The following is a 24715-nucleotide window of genomic DNA, read 5'->3' as shown; positions in this document are numbered from 1 at the left end:
CCAAGTCAAGGGATACTTGTGATCACCAGATGCTGTAAGAGGTGAAGAACAAATTCTCCTGTGCCACCCCAAAAGGGATTATAACCCTGCTGGATTTGAGGCTTTTAGCCTCCAGAACTGTGAGAACATAAATTTCTGTTGTCTTATGTCACCCGCTTTGTGGTAATTTGTCACAGGAAACTGATAAACAGTCAAAAATAAAAAGATCTGTGCTTATCTTTATTTTGTATCATTTATTGTGACTATCAGAGATTAGACAGCCCTTCCTTTGGAGTGCTAGTCCATTCTTAGAAATATCAGAGGAAGTGTTTTAATACCCTCAAGTCTGAACAAGCCTAATAAATAGTTTATAGTCTATAAGATACATTGTTATTGTCTCTCATGTCATTCTTCACTCCTCCTGCCGATTTGCCCCTGTTGGCTTGCTCTTGACTTTTTAAGATATAGTTTATATTTAGTGGAAGGGTGAAAACATAGTACTGATGGAATAGGCCAACAGGTTTTGTCTTATGAAGGTGTGATTCCTTCTACCTTCCCTGTCTCCTTTACTGGATCCTCCTGTAAACCCTGTAGCTTAAGAATGGACTGCCACAGGGCTCAGTCCTTACCCTTCTTTATTTACTGCTTTGGCGAGTTCATCCCTACTTGTGATTTTACACACCATCCAGGTAACAACTTTTCTCAAAATTTTATCTCTAGGCCATACTTTTTCCTGAATTCTGTGCTTGTCATTTGGGTATTTGGATGCACATTCTCCCCTAAGATTTAAAGGGAACCCCTGCTCTTAGCTTCTCCCTAAAACTTATTCTTTTCACAGCCTTCTCCATTTCAGTGGACAGCAGTTTCAGCCTTCTGGTTAATCAGGCCAGAATCCACTTGGAATCCATGTCAGTTCTATCAGTTCTACTTTCAAGACATGTCCTTTTGCCCATCATCATCTCTCTCCTAGGGTATTGCAGCCGCCTTTAAACTGTTCTGCATGTTACTGTCTTTAACTCTTCTTGTTCTATTCTTTCTGCTTTATTGACTATGCCAAAGCCTTTGATTGTGTGAATCATAATAAACTGTGGAAAATTCTGAAAGAGATGGGAATACCAGACCACTTGACCTGCCTCTTGAGAAACCTATATGCAGGTCAGGAAGCAACAGTTAGAGCTGGACATGGAACAACAGACTGGTTGCAAATAGGAAAAGGAGTACGTCAAGGCTGTATATTGTCACCCTGCTTATTTAACTTATATGCAGAGTACATCATGAGAAACACTGGGCTGAAGGATGCACAAGCTGCATAGCAATAACCTCAGATATGCAGATGACACCACCCTTATGGCAGAAAGTGAAGAAGAACTAAAGAGCTTCTTGATGAAAGTGAAAGAGGAGAGTGAAAAACTTGGCTTAAAGCTCAACATTCAGAAAACAAAGATCATGGCATCCGGTCCCATTACTTCATGGCAAATAGATGAAGAAACAGTGGAAACAGTGGCAGATTTTATTTTGGGAAGCTCCAAAATCACTGCAGATGGTGACTGCAGCCATGAAATTAAAAGACGCTTACTCCTTGGAAGAAAAGTTGTGACCAACCTAGTTCAGTTCAGTTGCTCAGTCGTGTCCGACTCTTTTCCTCTTGTCCCCAATCCCTCCCACCATCAGGGTCTTTTCCAATGAGTCAGCTCTTCGCATGAGGTGGCCAAAGTATCGGAGTTTCAGCCTCAGCATCAGTCTGTCCAGTGAACACCCAGGACTGGTCTCCTTTAGGATGGACTGGTTGGATATCCTTGCAGGACCAATCTAGACAGCATATTAAAAAGCAGAGACATTACTTTGCCAACAAAGGTCCATCTAGTCAGGGCCTTGGTTTTTCCAGTAGTCATGTATGGATGTGAGAGTTGGACTATAAAGAAAGCTGAGCGCCAAAGAATTGATGCTTTTGAACTTTGGTGTTGGAGAAGACTCTTGAAAATCCCTTGGACTGCAAGGAGATCCAATCAGTCTATCCTAAAGGAAATCAGTCCTGAATGTTCATTGGGAGGACTGATGTTGAAGCTGAAACTCCAATACTTTGGCCATCTGATGCAAAGAGCTGACTCATTTGAAAAGACCCTGATGCTGGGAAAGATTGAAGGCATGTGGAGAAGGGGACGACAGAGGATGAGATGGTTGGATGGCATCACCGACTCAATGGACATGTGTTTGAGTAAACTCCGGGAGTTGGTGATGGACAGGGAGGCCTGGCGTGCTGCAGTCCATGGGGTCGCAAAGAGTCGGACTTGACTGAGAAACTGAACTGAATTCTATTCTTAACACTAGAATTATCCTTTTAAATTACTAATATCCAGATTCTAAACTATCTTGTTTAGAAGCCCCTTAAGCCTCCTAAGTTTTCCCATCTCAGAAATAAAATTTAGAGTTCTTAAAGCGGTCTGTGAAGCCCTACACAAGCTGAGCTGATAACATTCTGACCTGTCTCATATATTCCTTGCTCATTTCCCTTAGACCTCATTCTGGCCTCTGGGCTATTCCTTGAACAGATCAGGCACATTCAACCTTAAAGTCTTTGCAGTGGCTGTTGCCTTTCCCTTGGATGCTCTTTTCCTAGATTTCCTCATGGCTGCTGCTGCTAAGTCGCTTCAGTTGTGTCTCACTCTGTGCAACCCCATAGATGGCCTCCCACCAGGCTCCCCCGTCCCTGGGATTCTCCAGGCAAGAACACTGGAGTGGGTTGCCATTTCCTTCTCCGATGCATGAAAGTGAAAAGTGAAAGTGAAGTCGCCCAGTCAAGTCCGACTCTTTGCAACCCCATGGACTGCAGCCCACTAGGCTCCTCTGCCCTTGGATTTTGCGGCAAGGGTACTGGAGTGGGTGCCACTGCCTTCTCCATCCTCATGGCTAACTCCCCTCAAGTCTTTATTTAAGTGTCATCTTCTCAGTTAGTTCTGATCACCCTTAAAAAAATTGTCATGTGGCACTTCCCAGGTGGTCCAGTGGTTAAGAATCTGCCTGCCAGTGCAGGGGACACAGGTTTGATCTCTGCTCCAGGAAGATCCTGTGTGCCTCAGGGCAAACCTGTGTGCCACAGCTCCTGAGCCCACACTTCACAACCAGAGAAGCCACTGCAATGAGAACCCTGTATGCTGCAATTAGAGAGTAGCTCCTGCTTAACTGCAACTAGAGAAAGCCCAAATGCAGCAACGGAATTTCAGCACAACCAAAAGTAAAAAAAATTTTTTAAATTGTGATCAGCACCCCTCTGACATACACTCTTGATTACCTTTACTTTGCTTAATTTTCCCCCCACATTTCTCACAAAGAATGACAGTAAAATATTTAGGTGACATATTTAGAAAATTATAAACTTCTATATAAAACTATGAAATAATTTTTAGTAGTTTGTCTGTAATTACTGATCTAGAATGATTTGTAGACATAAGATAAGAGTTGGGCCTCAAAGGGTAGGAGTTTAAATAGGCAGAGCAGTGCGGTGTGGGTGTGTGTGTGCTCAGGTGTGTCTTATTCTTTGCTGACCCCATGGACTGTAGCCCGCCAAGCTCCTTTGCCCATGGAATTTTCCAGGCAAGAAAATCCCTTGGGTTGCCATTTCCTACCCCAGGAGATCTTCCCAACCCAGGAATTGAACCTGCATATTTTGCATCAGCAGGGGGCAGGGGGCTTCTTTACCACTGTGCTGCCTGAGAAGCAGAGCACAGAAGGCAGAGGAGTGTATTCAGGCAGAGACAAAGACATAGCAAGTGTCATGGAGGTGAAACTATGTTTTATTAACATATTTAACAAGTAGACCAGCCAGTCCAGGTTCGATGCACGATACTGGATGCTTGGGGCTAGTGCACTGGGACGACCCAGAGGGATGGTATGGGGAGGGAGGAGGGAGGAGGGTTCAGGATGGGGAACACATGTATACCTGTGGCGGATTCATTTTGATATTTGGCAAAACTAATACAATTATGTAAAGTTTAAAAATAAAATAAAATTAAAAAAAAACAAAAAACAAAAAACAAGTAGACCAGTTAGCTAGAGTGTGTTTTTATGTCAGAGAATGGTAAGAGACTAAGGTAAGATTGTGGAAGACTTTGAATTCCATGCAAAGTTTAAAATTCATTTATCTGTGGGAAGCAAATGGATGTTTGTAAGCAGAACTTAACAAAAGGCCAACGTGATCAGTCAGAAACCAGGTGATTAATGAAGGCCTTGTCAAGGAAGTAAAATAGTAGAAAGAGGGCTAAGAGTTTGTTCTGGCACATTAGCTGTATGGATAAGTCAAGTAATCACTAGACCAGCACTGTATAATAGAACTCTCTGCAATGATGGAAATATTCTAGATCTGCACTGTCCAGTATGGTAGCCAGTGGCCATATACAGCTATGCGAGCAAGCTACGTCGCTTCAGTCATGTCTGACTCTCTGCGACCCTATGGACTGCAGCTGGCCAGGCTCCTCTGTCCATGCGATTCTCCAGGAAGGTATACAGGATTGGGTTGCCGTGCCCGAGTTCTGGGGATCTTTGCAACCCAGGGACTGAACCCGCATCTCTTATGTCTCTGGTAGGCGAGTTCTTTACCACTAGCACAACCTCGGAAGGGCATATATGGCGATAGAGCGTTTGAAATGTGACTAGTATAACTGAGGAACTGGAGTTTAATATTTTTTAAAATTAATTTAAACTTAAATAGCCTCATATGGCTAGTGATGATGTATTCAACTGAGTAACTCTAGACTACAGTTTTCTCACTTATAAAGTTTAACATTAGATTGGAACATTAGTGTCACTAGAAGTATAGGTTCCACAATCAAATGAGGTTGTTCTGAGGAACTCACGTGGGTATCTAGCAGATTCACCTGTGCATGACTAGTATTTGTGGAATAGTTCCAGTTTGTAGCCTTTTCATTTTTTGAATCTCCATGACTTATTTGAGATTCCCTCTGTCTCTTGATTGCTGATTTTTAAATTGGGGTTTGTTGATGTTCCTATAGCAAAATATTTATAGTTAAAATATCTAATATGTCTAATTAAATACTAGGTTGTATAATTATAGTTAAACCCACTTTGTTTCTTTTGAATTCTTAATGAGAAAGCCATAATAATGGCTTTCATAATAATGATAAACCTTTATGATTGTTTACCTGTTGTTTAATTCTTATCTAGGTTCTCCTGCTTTCTTTGAAAATACTCCCTTAGTTGTTTTCTTCTCCTATAAAATTAATATTTCATTTGTATTTCAGTTCTGATTTTATTTTGGGGGGACATATTTAGAGGGAAGCGCTATAAATGTGGTGTATCTGGAGCAAAACAGACACATTTTGCTTATTGTGCCTCTTTTTTCCCAAGAGATACTATTGCTTCTGAGAATTACTTTATAATTTGAAGAAAGTTTTAAGGATAGTTTTTAGGACTTCTACCACATAGCTCTTCCAGTCTGTGCTCTACCTCATCATGTGCATATGTTGTAAAATTAAATACACACACAAACACACACATAATGATTTACCCTAACCAGAGGTCTTTGCTTTCCCCACTCCTCATGTTCTTTAGGAGAAAGAGACAAATCAATTTCCACAGTTGGAGAGGCAGGATACTGCTGTTATCAATACTTTTTAAAGTAACTTACAGAAAAATTGGTTAGGACAAAATTAGCCCAAATACTTAATATTTGTAATTGTCCAAATTAAGAATTATTTAGATTAATGATGAAACTGGTAAAATTAAGTTTGCAGTTCATTCCACTGGATTTACTAAGACCAAAGAGTATACCAACACTTTAGAGAATTTGGAGATATTTTTAAAAGAACAGAAACAAAAATTATCTTAGAAACTATTAATTGTCCATTTTTAACCCTAGCGTATGTATGTATTGGGCTTCCCAGGTGGCTCAGTGGTAAACAATTCACCTGCCAGTGCAGGAGATGTGGAGATGGGGGTTCAATCCCTGGGTTGGGAAGATCCCCTGGAGAAGGAAATGACAACCCACTCCAGTATTCTTGCCTGGGAAATCGCGTGGCTCAGCGGGCTACAGTCCATAGCGTTGCAAAGAGTTGGGGACGACTACGCACGCATGATGTGTGTGTGTTACAGCTGTGTATGTGTTTGTGTATTAGAATCACAGTCTTTCAGAACTAAGAGACCTTAGACATTACCTTATCCAATCACTTTAGCTTTCAAATAAGGAAGTTGAAATTCAAAAGTACACAAACTTGACTAATATCTCAAACTAGGTTAATATCTCCCTTCTGTTGATGTATAGCAGTGAGTATTTTAACCAGTCAAAAAGAGTTTTTTTTTTTGACAGCTTGGTCTTTTTTTAACCTGTTAAAAAATTTTTTTTCATGTCTCTGGGCACTCCATCACACACATCATTTTGCGGTATGCTTTTCCATCCTTTTCCTTATTGCTGTGTTGTTTGCCCTTCTAAATAGTTCCTGGAAGGAGCTAGTCAAAATGTTTTAAATATTTTTTATTGGAAAATGGAATGAATAATGCCTTTTCTTTCTGCAGTAGTTTAAACTGTCTTTTTGGGGAGGTTTTGTGGCATACGGGAATAGTTTATTCTGAACTTTTAGTTTATGTTTCTAGGAGATCATAGACATTATCTAGAGGTAGAGCCTAAGGTAGTGTATTTGAGTCTTGATAAGTATTCACTTTCCAAAAAACTTGCTGGAAACGATGTGCCTATGTTAATCATCTGTTGAGCTTCCTCCACCTCCCCTATGTATAAAAGTAGTTAATTTGAATTTACTTATTCCATTTTTAATGTTAGATCACTTATTGTAGGTTTACAACTATATAAACATAAGGGTGAAAACTATATTCATCTTGGAAAAATTTATGTTCTGTAATGATGTATTCCAAACTTGCAAGTGGCTAAGTATTCTGATTACATTAGATAAGCCATTTCAGAGCCAACAGTTTGTTTCATTTTATTTCTAACCTTAAGCATGATAATCTTTTTTTAAATAGCTTTATCCAGTAAGTGCCTTAGTTACATTTGTATCATCTTCTCAAATATTTATAATGGCTAATATTTGTCAGGTGATTAATATGTCATACTAGTGCTAGATTCTTTACATATTTTATTTAATCCTAGTAATAATTCTGTGGACTGTAGGTTATTTGTTATTCCTATTTTACAGTGTAGTAAACTGTCTTAGTAATTTAACACAGTGTCACACAGCTAGTGTCAGAATCTGAACCTGAACCCAAACTTTGTGACTCCAAAGTCCCATGCTCTACTCTCTGAATAAAAACAAGCTATTATTACCCTATATTTGTTTTCAGAATTTTCCTTCCAAGCTACTCTTAAGTTATTCCCTCATTTTATCTCATCTTGGGTAAGATAGTTGTGTCTGAAACAAAAAAAAACCCAAATCTTATGGTGGAATTCTATAAAAGTTAATTTTTCACTCACACAAAGAACCATGTGGGTGACTCAGGTATCCCAATTCCTTCCATCTTGTGACTCAGCCCTCCCCAAAGACCTGTTTGGAGTCAACCACTGGAATCACTACATTCAGCCAGCTTTCGAGGAAAGGGAGAGAGCTCAAAGGATGATTGAAAGGATGATTTAGGGACTAGTTCTGGAAGTGGCATGCATCATCATCCTCACGTTACATTGGCCAGAACTGGACACATGACTGCATCTAGCTGCAAACGGAAGGAAAATGAAACAGGCTAACACTATCTCTACTTAAACACCATCTCTATTTAAAATGGAACAGCACAAAGAAGTAAAATGTTTGATGGCCAGTGAAAAACAGTCAGCAATGGTGCTAGAAAGAAATACAGCCTAAAAGCCTTTTAATTACTGGAATGTGTCCTCAGAAACACGAGCATATTATATACAGATAAGAAATCTGGGTTCTTAGGATAGAGGTAGTGTTATTGACTTACCTTATGAGGATTGATGAACTTAAAAAAATTTTCAGTGCATTTTAAGTGAAGATGACATAATAGCTCTGTAATATCTTTATACACAGCTGTCTTTTGAATGGAGAAGGCAATGGCACCCCACTCCAGTACTCTTGCCTGGAAAATCCCATGGATGGAGGAGCCTGGTAGGCTGCAGTCTATGGGATCTCAAAGAGTCAGACACGACTGAGCAACTTCACTTATACTTTTCACTTTGATGCATTGGAGAAGGAAATGGCAACCCACTCCAGTGTTACTTGCCTGGAGAATCCCAGGGACGGGGGAGCCTGATGGGTTGCCATCTATGGGGTCGCACAGGGTCGGACAAGACTGAAGCGACTTAGCAGCAGCAGCAGCAGTCCTTTGAATGTACAACAGCCTTTATTTGTTAGATTTTGTTTTTTAAATGTGGGTTACTCTAGGCCATGTACATACCTTATATTTATTCTTGCATTATGAATCTGAGACATTTGTCTTATAGATGAAGGTTGTTTATTTTTTTTAAACTTTTCCCCAAACTTAACTCTTTGGAACTGCAACTTATCTTAAAGGAATAGAAGTGTGTTCTAACTGAGCTAATAATTAGAATAGATATGAATATAGTACTAATAATGTAAATTAGTGAGAGCAGACCCAATTTACAGAATCTGATGTTAACTTTTACTGGCAAATTAAACTCCACTATCTCAGCAGTAGTGGTTAACCTTTTGTTATACTTTAGACTCCTTGGAGAATCTGTTGAAATCTATGAGTTCTGTCAGTGGAATATACCTTTATTTATAATTTAGTATGTAGTTTTAGAGATTTCATGGATTTCTATGAAGCCTATCCATGGATAAGCTGTGTTTTTAAGCATCTTTATCCTTCACCAAAAATTATTATTCTGCCTATTATATTTTTACTTTAACAGACTGTATAAAGAGATGTTTAATAAGTCAGAGTTTTTATAAGAGAGTTTGCCTTTTCAATATTATTTGGACAGCAAGAATGATACCCAGAGCCTGCATTACTGCTATGGCTGAATTTCCGGCTATATTGGGGAATAGATTTATTAGAGGAAAATATAACATTTCACATTTGACACCAGCAAGATGAATGACATAACTTAAGATAACTTTAAACATTTAAATGACCTTTTTGAGCAATATGAAACTTCATTATAATGAACTTTACTGATGTATCACCGTAAAGAGAAAACCATATGTGAAAAACCAAAGAATTTAATGAACTTGTTCAGATGTACAAAAACTCTATTTACTTGGGGCCAAAATTAGCTTGTATGCAGATACATCATTACTAGTACGTTACTTCCAGTTGTGGTCTGATCAAAGGATGGCTTATGATGATTAATTCTGTTTTTTATAGTTAGCTACTACATTAAATTGTACCTAGGCATAGTTAAATTTGATATGTTATTGTTTGCAACTCTGTATAGGAAATGCTATGGAAGATAAATATTTCCTTTTTCCATTGCCTTAGGAACTTTTTAATTCTAGAGGAAGAGCAGGGTCAAAAAATTTAGTTAAGTATAGAGGATATCCCCCACTGTTTATTCACCAATATTGGCTTCTGAAGTCATGCTCAGTTAGCTAAGTTAATTTTCTCTGTATTAGATAATTTGGTCAGATAACTAATGATCCCTCTTTGTACAACTTAAATTGTCTGCTATTTATGATGCTAAAAAACTACTGTCATTGTGAAAAATAGAATGCTGTCAAAAGCACATATATACAGTCTTTTAGAAAGAAAACTTTAAATAGATATTGATAAATATTTAGATTTTGGGACTAAAATGTTTAGATTATGGGACTATCATATATGCTCATATAAAATCATCTTTTCTTTCCAAATCATGCTTATGAAAAAAGGGAAGCACTTTATTATACTTTATATCCTTGCAAAGTCTAGTATTACTGTTTGGGGAAGACACAGGCTGAAATGTCTTTGTTCAGTGCTTGGTGTGGATGCACTAGAATGAAAGTTCCACAGAACAGGGGCCTTGTCTCTCTTGTTCACTATTCTGTGTCTACCACCCGGAAGAGTATTTGGCACATTAGATAAACACTGAACATACTTGTTGAAAGAATAAATGAATTAATGCTGATAAAGAATAATGAATTGTATACTTGAGCCAAAATTTCCTATAATAGCATCATATACAGGTTCAAGAATATTGTATCTTAGATCTTTAGGTAAAGGTATCCTTTGGAAAACTGCCAAATGCTTCTCCTGCCTCAAATATATACAACTTTCCTCTTGAGGAAAAGATCATGCAACACAAATCAGATCAGATCAGTCGCTCAGTCGTGTCCGACTCTTTGCGACCCCATGAATCGCAGCACCCCAGGCCTTCCTGTCCATCACCAACTCCCGGAGTTCACTCAGACTCAACGTCCATCGAGTCAGTGATGCTATGCAGCCATCTCATCCTCTGTCGTCCCCTTCTCCTCCTGCCCCCAATTCCTCCCAGCATCAGAGTCTTTTCCAGTGAGTCAGCTCTTCTCATGAGGTGGCCAAAGTACTGGAGTTTCAGCTTTAGCATCATTCCTTCCAAAGAAATCCCAGGGCTGATCTCCTTCAGAATGGACTGGTTGGATCTCCTTGCAGTCCAAGGGACTCTCAAGAGTCTTCTCCAACACCACAGTTCAAAAGCATCAATTCTTCGGCGCTCAGCCTTCTTCACAGTCCAACTCTCACATCCATACATGACCACAGGAAAAACCATAGCCTTGACCAGACGAACCTTTGTTGGCAAAGTAATGTCTCTGCTTTTGAATATGCTATCTAGGTTGGTCATAACTTTCCTTCCAAGGAGTAAGCATCTTTTAATTTCATGGCTGCAGTCACCATCTGTAGTGATTTTGGAGCCCAGAAAAATAAAGTCTGACACTGTTTCCACTGTTTCCCCATCTATTTCCCATGAAGTGATGGGACCAGATGCCATGATCTTCGTTTTCTGAATGCAACACAGGACAGCTGAAAATCAAGCAGAAACTGGTCTTACTGGCTCAAGGTATCAAGGGATAGAGTTTGGGACTGCCAGAATGGCTGGAAATTGAGTGGATAAATCCCAGAAAGGAGGGAGTTACAGTCGGATAGCCCTTAAATCTATGAAAAACTCCCCTAAAATATGCTAGTGACCCCTAAACTATTCAGAGAGATTCCATGGAGCTCAGTGGAAAATAATAACAGTTAGACTGGAAAAGCTGGCTAAAGATTTTAGCTGGTACTCGGGTCAGGAGAGACAATTTGGTATTTGATTCCCACCAAATTAACAGAGCTTGGTAAAACATTTGTGCTCAGAGACACATTTTAAAACATAAAATCAAGCCTCCACAAGTTTGACTTTATGAGCCAGAGATGTAACTGCTGGGTATACTAAAAATTTTCACTCTTAGGAGAAGATCTCTCTACCACATAATATCCACAATACCCAGTTTGTAATAGACAACTGCTAGACATGTGAAGAATTGGGAAAATGGGATGTAACGTCACGACCATTGACCCCAGAATGATAGTGGGCCCTAAAATTAGCAGAATTAACAGACTTGAAAGCAACTGTAATATATTCAGTGACCTAAAGGGAGATGCATGATCATGATGACTGAATATAGGTGGGCAATTTCAACAGAGAAATAGAAACTATAGAAGAATGGACAATCTAGAACTGAAAAATACAATTGAAGTAAAAATTTTACTGAATGGGTTTAGCAACAGACTGGAGAAGGCAGAGAAAAAAGTTGATGAACTCGAAGGTGGATCAATAAAAATTTGCAAATCCAAAGAATGGATTAAAAGCACAAAAAATGAACAGAGCCTTGGCAGGAAGAGAGAGAGACAGACAGTAGAGTAAAAAAAATATGTAAAGAAATAATTGCCAAAAAATTAAATCAACTTGAAATTGAAAAAGTTCAGTGAACCCCAACTATGATAAATACAGAGAAAATAACATCTAGGTGTATTTTGATCAAACTTGCTGAACATCAGAGATGGAAAGAAAATGTTAATACAGCCAAAGGAGAAAACGCACACGTTACTACAGAGGAATTAAAATATCAGTGAATGGTGACTTAATCAGAAATGATTGGCGATCAGAAGAAAATGGAATGACCAATTTTAGGTTCTGAAAGGAGAAAGTTATCAACCTGAAATTCTATATTCAGAAAAGAATACTCATGAAAATGAAGGTAAAATAGGACATTTTTCAAATAAACAACTTGAGAGAATTCATTGATAGGAAATCTGCAACATGACGAAATGTTTAAGGAAGTTCTTCAGGCTGGAGGGAAATAATATCAAGACACCAGATGAAACTTGGATCCACAAGAAGGAATAAAAAGTACCACAAATGGTAAATGTGTCAATAAATAGATTTTATCCCCAGAAAATGTTTTGTAAGCATATAAAGTAATGAAAGAATTTACAGAAGAACTGGTAGATGTGATTAAATAAACATTTTAAAGCTTTTTACTTTAAAAATCACAGAATTAAAGGGCAAATATTAAGAGGAAATAAATATGAAAGTTTTAAAATTGAAGAGGACCATTAATATTCCAGTATAAAAAATGGTCAAAAGCATATGAACAGATAATTCATTGAAAAAATAAAGAGGGCTGTAAGTGTGAACAAATGTTCGATTTGTTTAGTAACCAAAGAAATAGAAATGAAAGTAGCTTACTTTTTTTCCCCACGACTTAGAAAAAGCTATTGAAATAATATAGAATGTTGATTAGAATCCAGGGAAATAAGCACCTTTCCAATTGGTGGGAGCAAAAATTGGAACAAAACAGTTTGGTTGTTTATTTCAAGAGCGTATTTTGGAGTCGCTACCACGTAGATAGCAGCAAGTATTTTGGAAGTCCCTACCACCTAGATGGCAGCAAAAATTGGAACAAAACAGTTTGGTTGTTTACTTCAAGAGTGTATTTTGGAAGTCCCTACCACTTAGATAGCAAGAAATTTATACACTAAGAACTAGCTTATCAAATTAGGTCAGAGGTAGGTAGAAAGGAGATAATTATTCAGTAACTGGTGTTGAGAAAACTGGCTAGCCATTTAGAAAAAAATCAGACTTTGATCTCTACTTAGTTGTAACATGAAAATAAATTGAAATGGATACATGATGTAAGCAGTAAACAAACAAAATATAGAAAAGTACCAGAAAGAAATATAAATTCATTTTAAAAATGTAATCTTGGAGTGAGCAGGATTGTTCCAAGAATATAGAATCCAAAAGTCATAAAGAGAAAAAATATGTGAATTTGAACACACACACACACACACACGAAAGTTTCATTTCTACATTGGAAAATTGCCATGCAGGTGTTTTTTTTTAAATTTTTTAATATATTTAACACATAATAGTAGAGTTCCTTTATATAAAAAAACCTCATACCAGCAGCAGAATATGAACATGTGGTTAGTTCACAGAAAGTGAAATGTGACTTATAAACGTGTGAGAACCATGTTTAATATCAGATAAATATTCATTAAATTTTTTTCTTTTATTCATCATCTTCTCTCAACCTCTCAACATGAGTATATATTGCTGAAGAAGTTTAATGGCCTGTTATGCTTTTGTAACATAAAATAGTTTTTTAATAGAATCTAAAATAGAAGGTCTTACTTCTTTATCTCCTTTCTTGACTCTCACTTAAATATGAAATAGCTTGGGTTTCAGTAGTGACCAGAATTAATGATCAATAGAAACTGTGCTGGGAATCTCTGTACCTGTTCCCTTCTCACTTCAAACAAACAAAAACTACTTTATACTTAGTCCTCTTTCTATTTTCTTCAACAGTGCTAGTGTTCTGGCATGCTATTTTTATTACCATGTTCTAGAGGTGCTGATGGAGAAGGCGATGGCACCCCACTCCAGTACTCTTGCCTGAAGAATCCCAGGGACGGGGGAGCCTGGTGGGCTGCTGTCTATGGGGTTGCACAGAGTTGGACACGACTGAAGCGACTTAGCAGCAGCAGCAGCGGTGCTGAACTGGGTGTCAGACATCAGTAAAAGAAATTAGAATCAGAAACTGGATACTTTTAGTGTTTATCAATACAAAATTATTGGGTTTTCTCTGTTTTTTTACTTTTGTGAGAAGTAATAGAAGAAACCCAATTTTGGCTGAATAATAGGCAAAAACAGATATTCCAGAGTTGAGTGGGATTTTCTCTTGGGAAATAATTTCTTTATTGTCCTTTTTTTTTTTTTTGCCCAGCCTACTTTCTGCAAAATAATGTTTCATCAGTCTTAAATCATTTAGGCATGTGGGTGCTTAGTAGATGCTCCTAAAACGTTGGTGGTTGGGAGATGTTTATTGGTTGAATGTTTTAAATCTGTAGTTCTTGAAGTTGTATAATGTCAAGATATTTAACATGATCTTATCTATCCTGTAGCACTTGTGGGGTAAAGATTCTTTTTACAGTTTAAAAAGCTGAATGTAGTAAGGTTGTATCACTTAAAAAGAACCATACAGCAGTAATAAGCCAAAAGCAAAGATATGAACAAATCCTCAGTTCCCTTACTTCCACGTATGTGTGTCGTGCATCATGATTGATTTATCCAGTGTGTCTTAGGCACCTACTATAAGTTACAAGTTGTATTAGGTACTACTAGAAACATAAAACTTGTCTTATATTTCATTTCAGCTAACATTTAGGATAGGCCAAATTTTAGCCTGTTACAGTTTCACTTTCTTGTCATAACATCTATTTGAAATAAGTGGAGATCACAGATTTTTTAGTGGAGCTCACAGACTCAGGAATGGACATTATCTAAGATTTTTATAACTAGCAGTGTCTGACAAGGTCTTGACTCCCAAATTCTCTTCTTTATACATCCAGACTGAATATTTTTATTTGCTGCTCCAGACCCACTCCTCATCCTCCCCTTGCTTGCTCTGTGCCCCATGGAAAGCTGACTTACTCTAAGGACGGCCTCCCTTGGCTTCCTTGGTTGGTTTCTCGTTGGGTTTAGCCAGTGTGAGGCATTGGTGGATATTAGAGATCTCCAGAAGAGAGACGCTGTATGTTTATTCTTCCAACTGCCATTGGACAGCTCCCTCCCTGCCCCTTTTTTCCAAAGGGTGGCAGTGGCTTTCTGAGTACTTTGCCATCACTGTTGGTTCCTTTAACCCTACCCACACCTTTGCAAATGAGCACTTCACTTACCTCTTTGAAAATGCTTCGAGTTTTGGCCAGGATCCTGAATAATATATACAGCTTTTCAAACATAGGCTGCTCTTTGTATGGATTTGAACTTTCTAATTGCTCATTATCCTGTGTTTATAAGTTGAGCATTTAAAATCTGCAACACATTTTCACTTAAAACAATATTGTAATTATTGATTAGATACTTCACCTGAAATGTTTAACTTCCATAATTTTTATGAAGTATAAAAAACAGCATTACGCCAAATTAGATTATTTTTGATGTGTCAGTACCTAGTTATCAGCACTTACACTACATCTTTGGTCCACAAGGCTTTGGCATACGTGGTAGAAATACCAGTTGTGGACCATTCCTATTTCTTATTGGTGTTCAGTTGCCAAGTCATGTCCGACTCTATGGACTGCAGCACGCCTAGCTCCCTTGTACTCCACTGTTTGCTGGAGTTTGCGCAAATGCATGTTCATTGAGTCAGTGATGCTATCTAACCATCTCATCCTCTGTTGCCCCCTTCTCCTTTTGCCTTCAATCTTTCCCTGCATTAGGATCTTTTGCAGCGAGTTGGCTCTTCGCATCAGGTGGCCAAGGTATTGGAGCTTCAGCTTCAGCATCAGTCCTTCCAATGAATATTCAGGGTTGATTTCCTTTAGGATTGACTTGTTTGATCTTACTGTCCAAGGGACTTTCCAGGGTCTTCCTCAGTACCATAATTCAAAAGCATCAATTCTTTGGCGCTCAGTTTTCTTTATCATCTGACTCTCACATCCATACATGACTGCTACAAAAACTATAGCTTTAACTATACAGACCTTTGTCGGTAAAATAATGTCTCTGGTTTTTATATGCTGTCTAGGTTTGTCATAACTTTTCATTCAAGGAGCAAGCATCTTTTAATTTCATGGCTGCAGTCACCGTCTGCAGTGATTTTGGAGCCCAAGTAAATAAAATCTGTCACTGTTTCCATTGTTTCCCCATCTATTTGCCATGAAGTGATGGGACAAGATGCCATAATCTTAGTTTTTAGAATGTTGAGTTTGTCAATAACTTACTGAAAGTTATTGATAAATAAGTTAGCTATCAATAACTCTGACTATATTATTTTTAAAAAGCTAATCCTACAGCTATTAATCTGGTATTTGTCTTGTTCTAGATCTTAGAGGAAATGTTTTCAGTTTTTCATTGTTGAAAATGTTTGCTATGTGTTTGTCATATATGGTCTTTATTTATTATGTTGAGGTAGGTTCCTTCTGTGACCATTTTTTGAAGAGTTTTTATCAGAAATGGGTGCTGAACTTTGTCGAACATTTCTGCATCTATTGAGATTATCGTATTTTTATCTTTCAATTTGTTAATATGTTACATCACATTGATTGATTTGTATATGTTGAAGAATCCTTGCATCCCTGGAATAAACCTCACTTGGTCATGGTGTATGATCCTTTTAATGTGTTGTTGGGTTCTATTGGCAAGAATTTTGTTGAGGATTTTTGTATCTATGTTCATCAGTGATACTGGCCTGTACTTTTCTTTTTTTTGTGATGTCTTTGTCTGGTTTTGGTATCAGGGTGATGGTGGCCTCGTAGAATGGGTTTGGAAGTGTTCCTTCATGAAATTTTTCTTGTCTATTTTTTTAATGGAACTTTTATTTTTAGTACCTAAAGTAATGAAAAACAAGGAGCCTTGTTTTGGAGACCAAGCATACAGAATTCTGTTTTTAAGTGCAGGAGTTTAGCAGACTTTTTAGTGTTAATGGTTCTTGATCAGTGTGTACAACTAAATTACTGAGAACATTTGTAAAATATACAAGTTCTGGACCACATTCTCAATTTGATTGGTTAATTCTAGAGTGGAATATGTTTTTTTGTTGTTGTTTGTGGGGTTAAATTAGGGTTGTTTTTTTTTAACCTGTAAGTAGTAGATGCTCATGATACAATTGTAATTTACACAGAAGGCAGAAAGTGAATACTAAAGATTATTCTCCCCAACGTAGCTGCTATTAATGGTTTAATATTTTTCCACAAATTCTGTAGGTACCTGTAAACCTCTGTGGGTGCGTTTTTTTTTTCCCACAAATAGTTTCATATTATACATACTACTGTTTTGCAGTTATTATTGCTCATTCAGTGTTATATAGAGAGATCTATTCCTTATTATTACCTGTAAATTGTGGTTGATTCTTTTATTTTTACCAGTTCCCTGTTGGACACTTATTTCCAAGTTTTGTATGGGGTTTGTTTGCCTTGTTTTATTTCCTTCTGTCACCTGGCTGCAGTGAGTTTCCTTGTACACTTTCTTTGCACACTTGTGTCCTTATAATTTCTGAAGGATAGATTTTACACGTAGGATTGCTGGTCAGAGAACAGTTCCATTTTGAGTTCAGTTCAGTTCAGTCGCTCAATCGTGTCCGACTCTTTGCGACCGCATTAGCTGCAGCACGCCAGGCCTCCCTGTCCATCACCAACTCCCGGAGTTCACCCAAACTCATGTCCATCGAGTTGGTGATGCCATCCAGCGATCTCATCCTCTGTCGTCCCCTTTTCCTCCTGCCCTTAATCTTTCCCAGCATCAGGGTCTTTTCCAATGAGTCAGCTAAATTGGTTCCCCAGAGTTGTGCTGCCTGCTCTCCTCTGAACAGTTTGTGAGGTGCTTCTTTCAGTACACGCTCACCCACCCTTTCGACCTTTGTTAGCCTGTTGTGTACAGAGATGGTGTCTGCTGTTTGAATTTTCATTTCCAGTGTGTTGAACACTGTTTCCTGTCTTCCTGATTTTTGTATTTTTTTCTCCAAACTCTTCCTCCTATATCCTTGCTCATTTTACCACCGAGTTGTGCATCTTTTTCTTACTAATGTGTAAAAGCTGTTTGTATACTCATGAAAGTTGTTCATTGTTATATGTAAAATATTGTTATATATTACTAATTTATCGTGTCTTCCTATTTTATTATACTTTTTACCATATAAAAATATTAAATTTTTTAGTATTCAAGTTTTTTAATTTTCCTTTAAGGCGTATTTGTTTATTTGCACACTGTTTTGGAAAGGCCTCCTAAGTGGGATCACCATATGTTCTAGTTTGTCCCCATTATTCTATTTTAAGGGCTTCCCTGGTGGCTCAGATGGTAAAGAATCTGTGCATGATGCAGGAGACCTGGGTTTGATCAGGAAGATCCCCTGGAGAAGGGAATGGCCACCCACTCCACTATTCTTGTCTGGAGAATTCCATGGACAGAAGAGCCTGGCGAGCTACAGTCCGTGAGGTCCCAAAGAGATGGACACAGCTTAACACACACACATCCTATTTTAAATATTAATCAGATCAGATCAGATCACTCGCTCAGTCATGTCCGACTCTTTGCGACCCCATGAATTGCAGCACGCCAGGCCTCCCTGTCCATCACCAACTCCCGGAGTTCACTCAGACTCACGTCCATCGAGTCAGTGATGCTATGCAGCCATCTCATCCTCTGTCGTCCCCTTCTCCTCTTGCCCCCAATCCCTCCCAGCATCAGAGTCTTTTCCAATGAGTCAACTCTTCTCATGAGGTGGCCAAAGTACTGGAGTTTCAGCTTTAGCATCATTCCTTCCAAAGAAATCCCAGAGCTGATCTCCTTCAGAATGGACTGGTTGGATCTCCTTGCAGTCCAAGGGACTCTCAAGAGTCTTCTCCAACACCACAGTTCAAAAGCATCAATTCTTCGGCGCTCAGCCTTCTTCACAGTCCAACTCTCACATCCATACATGACCACAGGAAAAACCATAGCCTTGACTAGACGAACCTTTGTTGGCAAAGTAATGTCTCTGCTTTTGAATATGCTATCTAGGTTGGTCATAACTTTCCTTCCAAGGAGTAAGCGTCTTAATAGCACCTTCATTCACTCTTACTAGGTTCTGACGTGGATAATAAATTATGTGGGTATCAAATTTATAAAAGTGTGTTTGAAAAATTCTCCAGGTGACCACTGGTTTTAATGTTTTAAGTGATAAATTCTTAGGATCCCCAAGATAGTCTGTTCTTTGATACGTATATTGAACCCTGGAGTACAGAAAGCATTTTGAGATGCAAGAGAAATTAATAACTGTAGAGAAGAAAATACGCAGAAAATTTTAGTTGAGTCTACCATTACACTGTATTTCCCTCAGAATTAAGGAAATATGCAGCAGATGATGGGAAGGTATAAACTGTTGGACATGAATAAAGTTTGCCTGAGTGAAATGGTTTTCTTACCTTTAATTCTGATATAAAGATCACCCAGAAAAACGCATTAACCATGAGTGTAGGTCAGTGATTTATCACAAAGTGAATATACCTTTGTAACCACTGTACATGTGCCATTTCTCAAAAGGTAGCTGTAGTTCTGACTTCTGACATGTATTAGAGATTAACTCTACCTGTTTTTGAACTTTATTTAAATGGAATTATACAACACACAGGCTTCCTTGGTAGCTCAGCTGGTAAAGAATCTGCCTGCAATGCAGGAGACCCCGGTTTGATTCCTGGTTCAGGAAGATCCCCTGGAGGAGGGCATGGTAACCCACTCCGGTATTCTTGCCTGGAGAGTCCCCATGGACCGAGGAGCCTGGTGGGCTACGGCCCATGGGGTTGCAAAGGGTTGGCAGAACTGAGCAACTAAGCACAGCACATACACGCACATCCTTTTATGAGAGATTGATATTTGTTTTATGAGTAGCAGTATTTTGTTCATTTTCATTGCTTTCTGGTATACTAGAGTGGAATGAATATACCACAGTTTATCCATTCTACTGTTGATAGAAATATGGGTTGTGTCCAGTGTTTGGGCTTGTTATAACTAGTGTTGCCATAAATAGTGTTATGTGAGTGTTTTGATGCATGTATGCATTCATTTCTCTTGTGCATTCATATCTAGGAGTATCAGTATGTAATAGATACTGTTACATATTGTAGTAATAGAATTTCCGTATGTCCAAATTTGGTAGATACTGTTGAACAGTTTTCCAAAGTAGTTATGCCGTTTTACACTCCTATCAGCAGTCCACATCTTTGCTAACATTTGGAAATGTCTTTTGAAATTTTAGCCATCCTGCCAGGTGTGCAGTGTCTTTCATTATGGCTTTGATGTCTACAACAAGTGAGGTTGAACACTTTCTCACATTCTTTTGTGAAGAGCCTGTGAGCGTCTCTCATGCGCGTTTTCTATTTTTCTGCTTTGTCTTGATTTCTATATTCTTTATATATTCCGGTTACTGGCCCTTTATTAGTTTTATGTGGCAAATGTCTTCTCCCACTCCCTTAATACTATCTTGTGATTTTATTGTAGTGCAATTAACAGTCTTTTATGGCAGGTACTTTAGTATGTTTCATTTAAGAAATCTTTTCATTGAAATAGTCTCTTCTACCGACTGCTAGAAGTGTTATGATTTTACTTCTCACATTTAGATCTGTTAACCATCTGAATTGATTTTTATGCAGAGGGTTACCTATAGGTTTAAGTTCCTTTCCTCAGATGGTAACCAGTAAAACAGTACTATGTTGTTTTTGTTTTGTTTTTGACAAGGCCATTCTCAATGCTCAGCAGGGTCACCTTTGACAGTAAGTCAGGGATTCATGTGTATCAGTGGGACTTTTTTCCTGGACTGTGTTTTGTTCCCCATTGGTCTTTATATCCATCTTTGTGTTGTACCACACTGTCTTCTTCATTACTGTAACTTTATAATGAGTCATTATTTCTGCCAGTGTAAGAGAATCTGCTCCCTCTCCACATACACACTGTTCTTCAAAGTTGTATAAGCTCTTCTTAGCCCTTCATATTTGCATGTACATTTTATAGTCAGTTTTTAAAAAACTCCTAAAGGCAGTGGGAATCATTGAGGTTTGAGTATGATAAAAATCAGAAATTTTATACAAGATTTTAATAATAAGGTCAACTCAAATTAGATTCTTAAGATTAAATAATATCTTTGTTATATCAGCATTGGTTTTATATCTCTTGTAGACTGATCACTGCTAACGTGCTACATGCTAAGTCTGACTCTTTGTGACCCTATGGCCTGTGGCCCGCCAGGCTCCTCTGTCCATAGGATTCTCTAGGCAAAAATACTGGCGTGGGTTGCCATGCCCTCTCCAGGGGATCTTCCCGACCTAGGGTTTGAACACGCATATCATTATCTCTCCTGCATTGGCAGGCAGATTCTTTACCACTAGCACTACCATAAACTGGCCTTATTTAAAAAAATCAAACCCAAAAACCGTTGATTAAAGTACATACTTGTTTGACATTTCATAGAGAGTTTGTAAGTTTATTAAAAAGACATGCACATGGTGAATACAATTAAATAATCTTGCTGTTTTGTTTTCTTCTGTTTTTCAGAACATCCGTGATAAGTCTTCTATAAATTGAACTCTTTCAAGAATTCTCTGAAGGAACCAAGTAGGATTTTCTAACATCATGACTTAATCTGAATGCAAGAACAAGAAATAGATTTTATCTTTAAATATAATGAAGGGCTGTGTGTAAACACAGACCCTGACTCAATTCTAATGAGCATTTTAGACATGAGTTTACATCGGCAGATGGGTTCAGATCGAGATCTTCAGTCTTCTGCTTCATCTGTGAGCTTGCCTTCAGTCAAAAAGGCACCCAAAAAAAGAAGAATTTCAATAGGCTCTCTGTTTCGGAGGAAAAAGGATAACAAACGTAAATCAAGGGAGCTGAATGGCGGGGTGGATGGAATTGCAAGTATTGAGAGTATACATTCTGAAATGTGTACTGATAAGAACTCCATTTTCTCTACAAATACCTCCTCTGACAATGGGCTAACTTCCATCAGCAAACAAGTTGGAGACTTTATAGAGTGCCCCTTGTGCCTTTTGCGGCATTCTAAAGACAGATTTCCTGAGATAATGACTTGTCATCATAGATCTTGTGTGGATTGCTTACGACAATATCTAAGGATAGAAATTTCTGAAAGTAGAGTTAATATCAGTTGCCCAGAATGTACTGAACGGTTTAATCCCCATGATATCCGCTTGATACTTAGTGATGATGTCTTGATGGAAAAATATGAAGAATTTATGCTTAGACGGTGGCTTGTTGCAGATCCTGATTGTAGGTGGTGTCCAGCTCCAGACTGTGGGTAAGAAGGTTTTGTTTGATTTTTCTTGAGTTAATTTTTTCCTCTGTGTATAAAATATGAGTTTTCTGTTACTTAAAAGAAAAGTCTTAACATGCCAAGTAGTTAATTCACTCAATAGGCAAAAATAGACTGAGTATATACTGTGTGTCAGGTACAGTGTTAGATGTTCATTTTTATATCGTCTTTCCATCATATATTCACATAGGCTATTTTCAGAAGAAAAGGATAAGATGGTAGGGCACAGGATCTAGTCATATTGATTTTCCCCATCCACTTGGAGAATTTTTACTTTGGTATAATAAATGGTCAGACGTTTTGTTGGTTTGCTTTTGGTGGGGGAATTATTCGTATAAATTTAACTGACCCTTTCGAAAGGCCTCTTAATGTGTGCCGCAGTATGATGTCTTCCTGTAGGAGTATGTAAGTACTTACTAGTCTCAAGATCTGGAGGCTATATAATATTTCATTTGCCTCAAGTTTGTGAACTACAAATATTTTCCCAATATTTAAAATAATTTTGCTTGTATCTTTGGTTATTACGTTAACAGCAGCCCCTGTTAATAGCATTTACCAAGTATGGCTGTCAGGACTAGGAAGAAATAGTCATAGGCTTTGCAAGAATAATGAAAGCCGTGAAGACTAGGTGAGATTTAGCATTCCGTTAGTAAGCCAGAGATTATAGTTAGGAGTTTGGGAAAACCCAGAACTTCCAAGATTATTTGGGTATCATCAGAGACAAGACTGGAATGTGATTTATCAATCACTTTATCAAGTGACAGTTTGAGGACTCTGACTAATAAAATTCATTATAAAGCTTACTGAGCAGCAAATTTCATGTTGCATCTAGTCTATGAATCCTGTAATTTTAAATAAGAAAGTAATAATATGTTTATAGCCTGTGCAAATTCCAACCAGTTTTCCCAGGTCTCACTAGCACTTGACTTATCCACCAAGGATTTCTGGGTAACATAAAGCATTAAAAATATTATCTAATTATTTAACATTTTATGAATTCATTAGCTGTGTGAAAGACTCAGAGGTACTATGCAGTATCAGATCTGTATTATGATCTCCTGTACTGCAGGATGCTCATACTGTAACATAAATCACAAAATTATATATTAAAAATACTATCTAAACTGGGCCAAAGTTGCTGTACTTCCAGGTCTATGGTAGAAGCAAGCTCTGGGACCTGTGAAGGGTTAAATTCTCAAGAGAAAGATGGGAAGAAAATAGAGATAATGAACAGTGCCTTTAAAGAATTTGAACAAGCAGAGAACAGTTTAGGTGCGGTTTTATCACTCTTGATCCTATGGACCCCTGGAGAATAGTTTTCACTGTACAGGTGTGCACATTCACTAGAGTAGATTTCAAGTCAGTTGCGAATTTTAGGTTAAAAAAAAGGCTTATCCAAGTCATTATAGCAAATATCCCTATAGCAGGAGTTCAAATAGGGAGAAGTATATTGCATTTCATCTGGAGAAAGTGTGATTTTCTAACTGTCTTTCATGGAACCCCAGGATAAGTTGTGCTTCACAAGTTCCTTTAAGCATTTAATACTTGGAAAGAAAATGATGTAACAAATTAAAAGGATGCTTATCTGTAACAACCTGTGACCAGGAGAGACTGAGAGAATTAATCCAAGAGCGTAAGCTTTCTGGTCACTAAATAGGTGTGTTCCCTTGTGCTGGGTTGATGGAGCATGTCATCATAGAAGATAATAAATCAACACTAGCAGCCTGAAAGAACACAGTAAGTAGGGCTGACATAGATTTTTGCTTGTGTAAGAACTTATTTGGGGGGAAGCATGCCAAACCAACAGGAAAGGATTGATATTCACTATATAGAATTGTGAAAATTAGCTATTTGAGGGGAAGAAATTAGATTGTCACAACATATAATAAATCAAAGTCAAAACAGATTATAGAGGTAAGTTATACAAATAAAAGGAAAAAAATTAACTATAGGAAAATATGGGTGATTGGTTAGCTCACCTACTATTATATTAATAAAGTTGAACACACATTTACCCTATAACTTAGAAGATCCATTCCTAGTTAAAGACCATAGGGAAACTCTTTAACTTTTGTGCCAGGAGACATCTATTTAGGAGACATCTTTAAGAATGTTTTTAATAGCAAAGAAACAAACCAAAAAATATTCATTAACAGTAAAGTGGATAAAATACATTTAGTTTCATGGTTACCTCTTGTGATGAAAAAGAAGGGATATGAACTTCAAGGGATAATCAAGGAACTTCTCAAGCCACAGCTAAGTAAGGTAACAATCGATTCTGGTTTGCCCAAGGTAGTTCCAATTCATGATTATGGTACTGGTGTACATTTTAATAGCATTACCTTTCTTTTTCAGGTGTTCCAGTTAGTTTGCAAATTAAATGATCACCCTATTGATACTGTTCTTAACTTGTGTGGTAGATGCAGAGGGTATTCATTCTGTTATTCTTTATAAATCCTTTGATAGGTATGACATTTCTCCATAAATTTAAATTTTTTTCATAA

General features: G+C 37.8%; 1 protein-coding gene across 2 annotated transcripts in view; it reads left to right on the top strand.

Moving 5' to 3' along the window:
• The window catches only part of RNF19A (ring finger protein 19A, RBR E3 ubiquitin protein ligase), a 55399-nt gene that overhangs the window by 6000 nt on the left and 24684 nt on the right, over window positions 1-24715 (top strand). For both annotated transcript variants that reach the window (XM_086336145.1, XM_086336146.1), the window contains exon 2: window positions 21431-22196. In XM_086336145.1, the coding sequence (XP_086192271.1) occupies window positions 21523-22196 (674 nt within the window). In that variant the 5' untranslated portion in view covers window positions 21431-21522. The remainder of the gene's footprint in view (window positions 1-21430; window positions 22197-24715) is intronic.

Source organism: Bos grunniens, chromosome 14 (genome assembly GCF_055505025.1).
Source record: "Bos grunniens cultivar Pamir isolate PY7600 chromosome 14, Bosgru_T2T1.0, whole genome shotgun sequence".
Lineage (NCBI taxonomy): Eukaryota > Metazoa > Chordata > Mammalia > Artiodactyla > Bovidae > Bos > Bos grunniens.
Note: the sequence above shows the minus strand (reverse complement) of the source record. Positions and strands in the feature narration are given on the sequence as shown.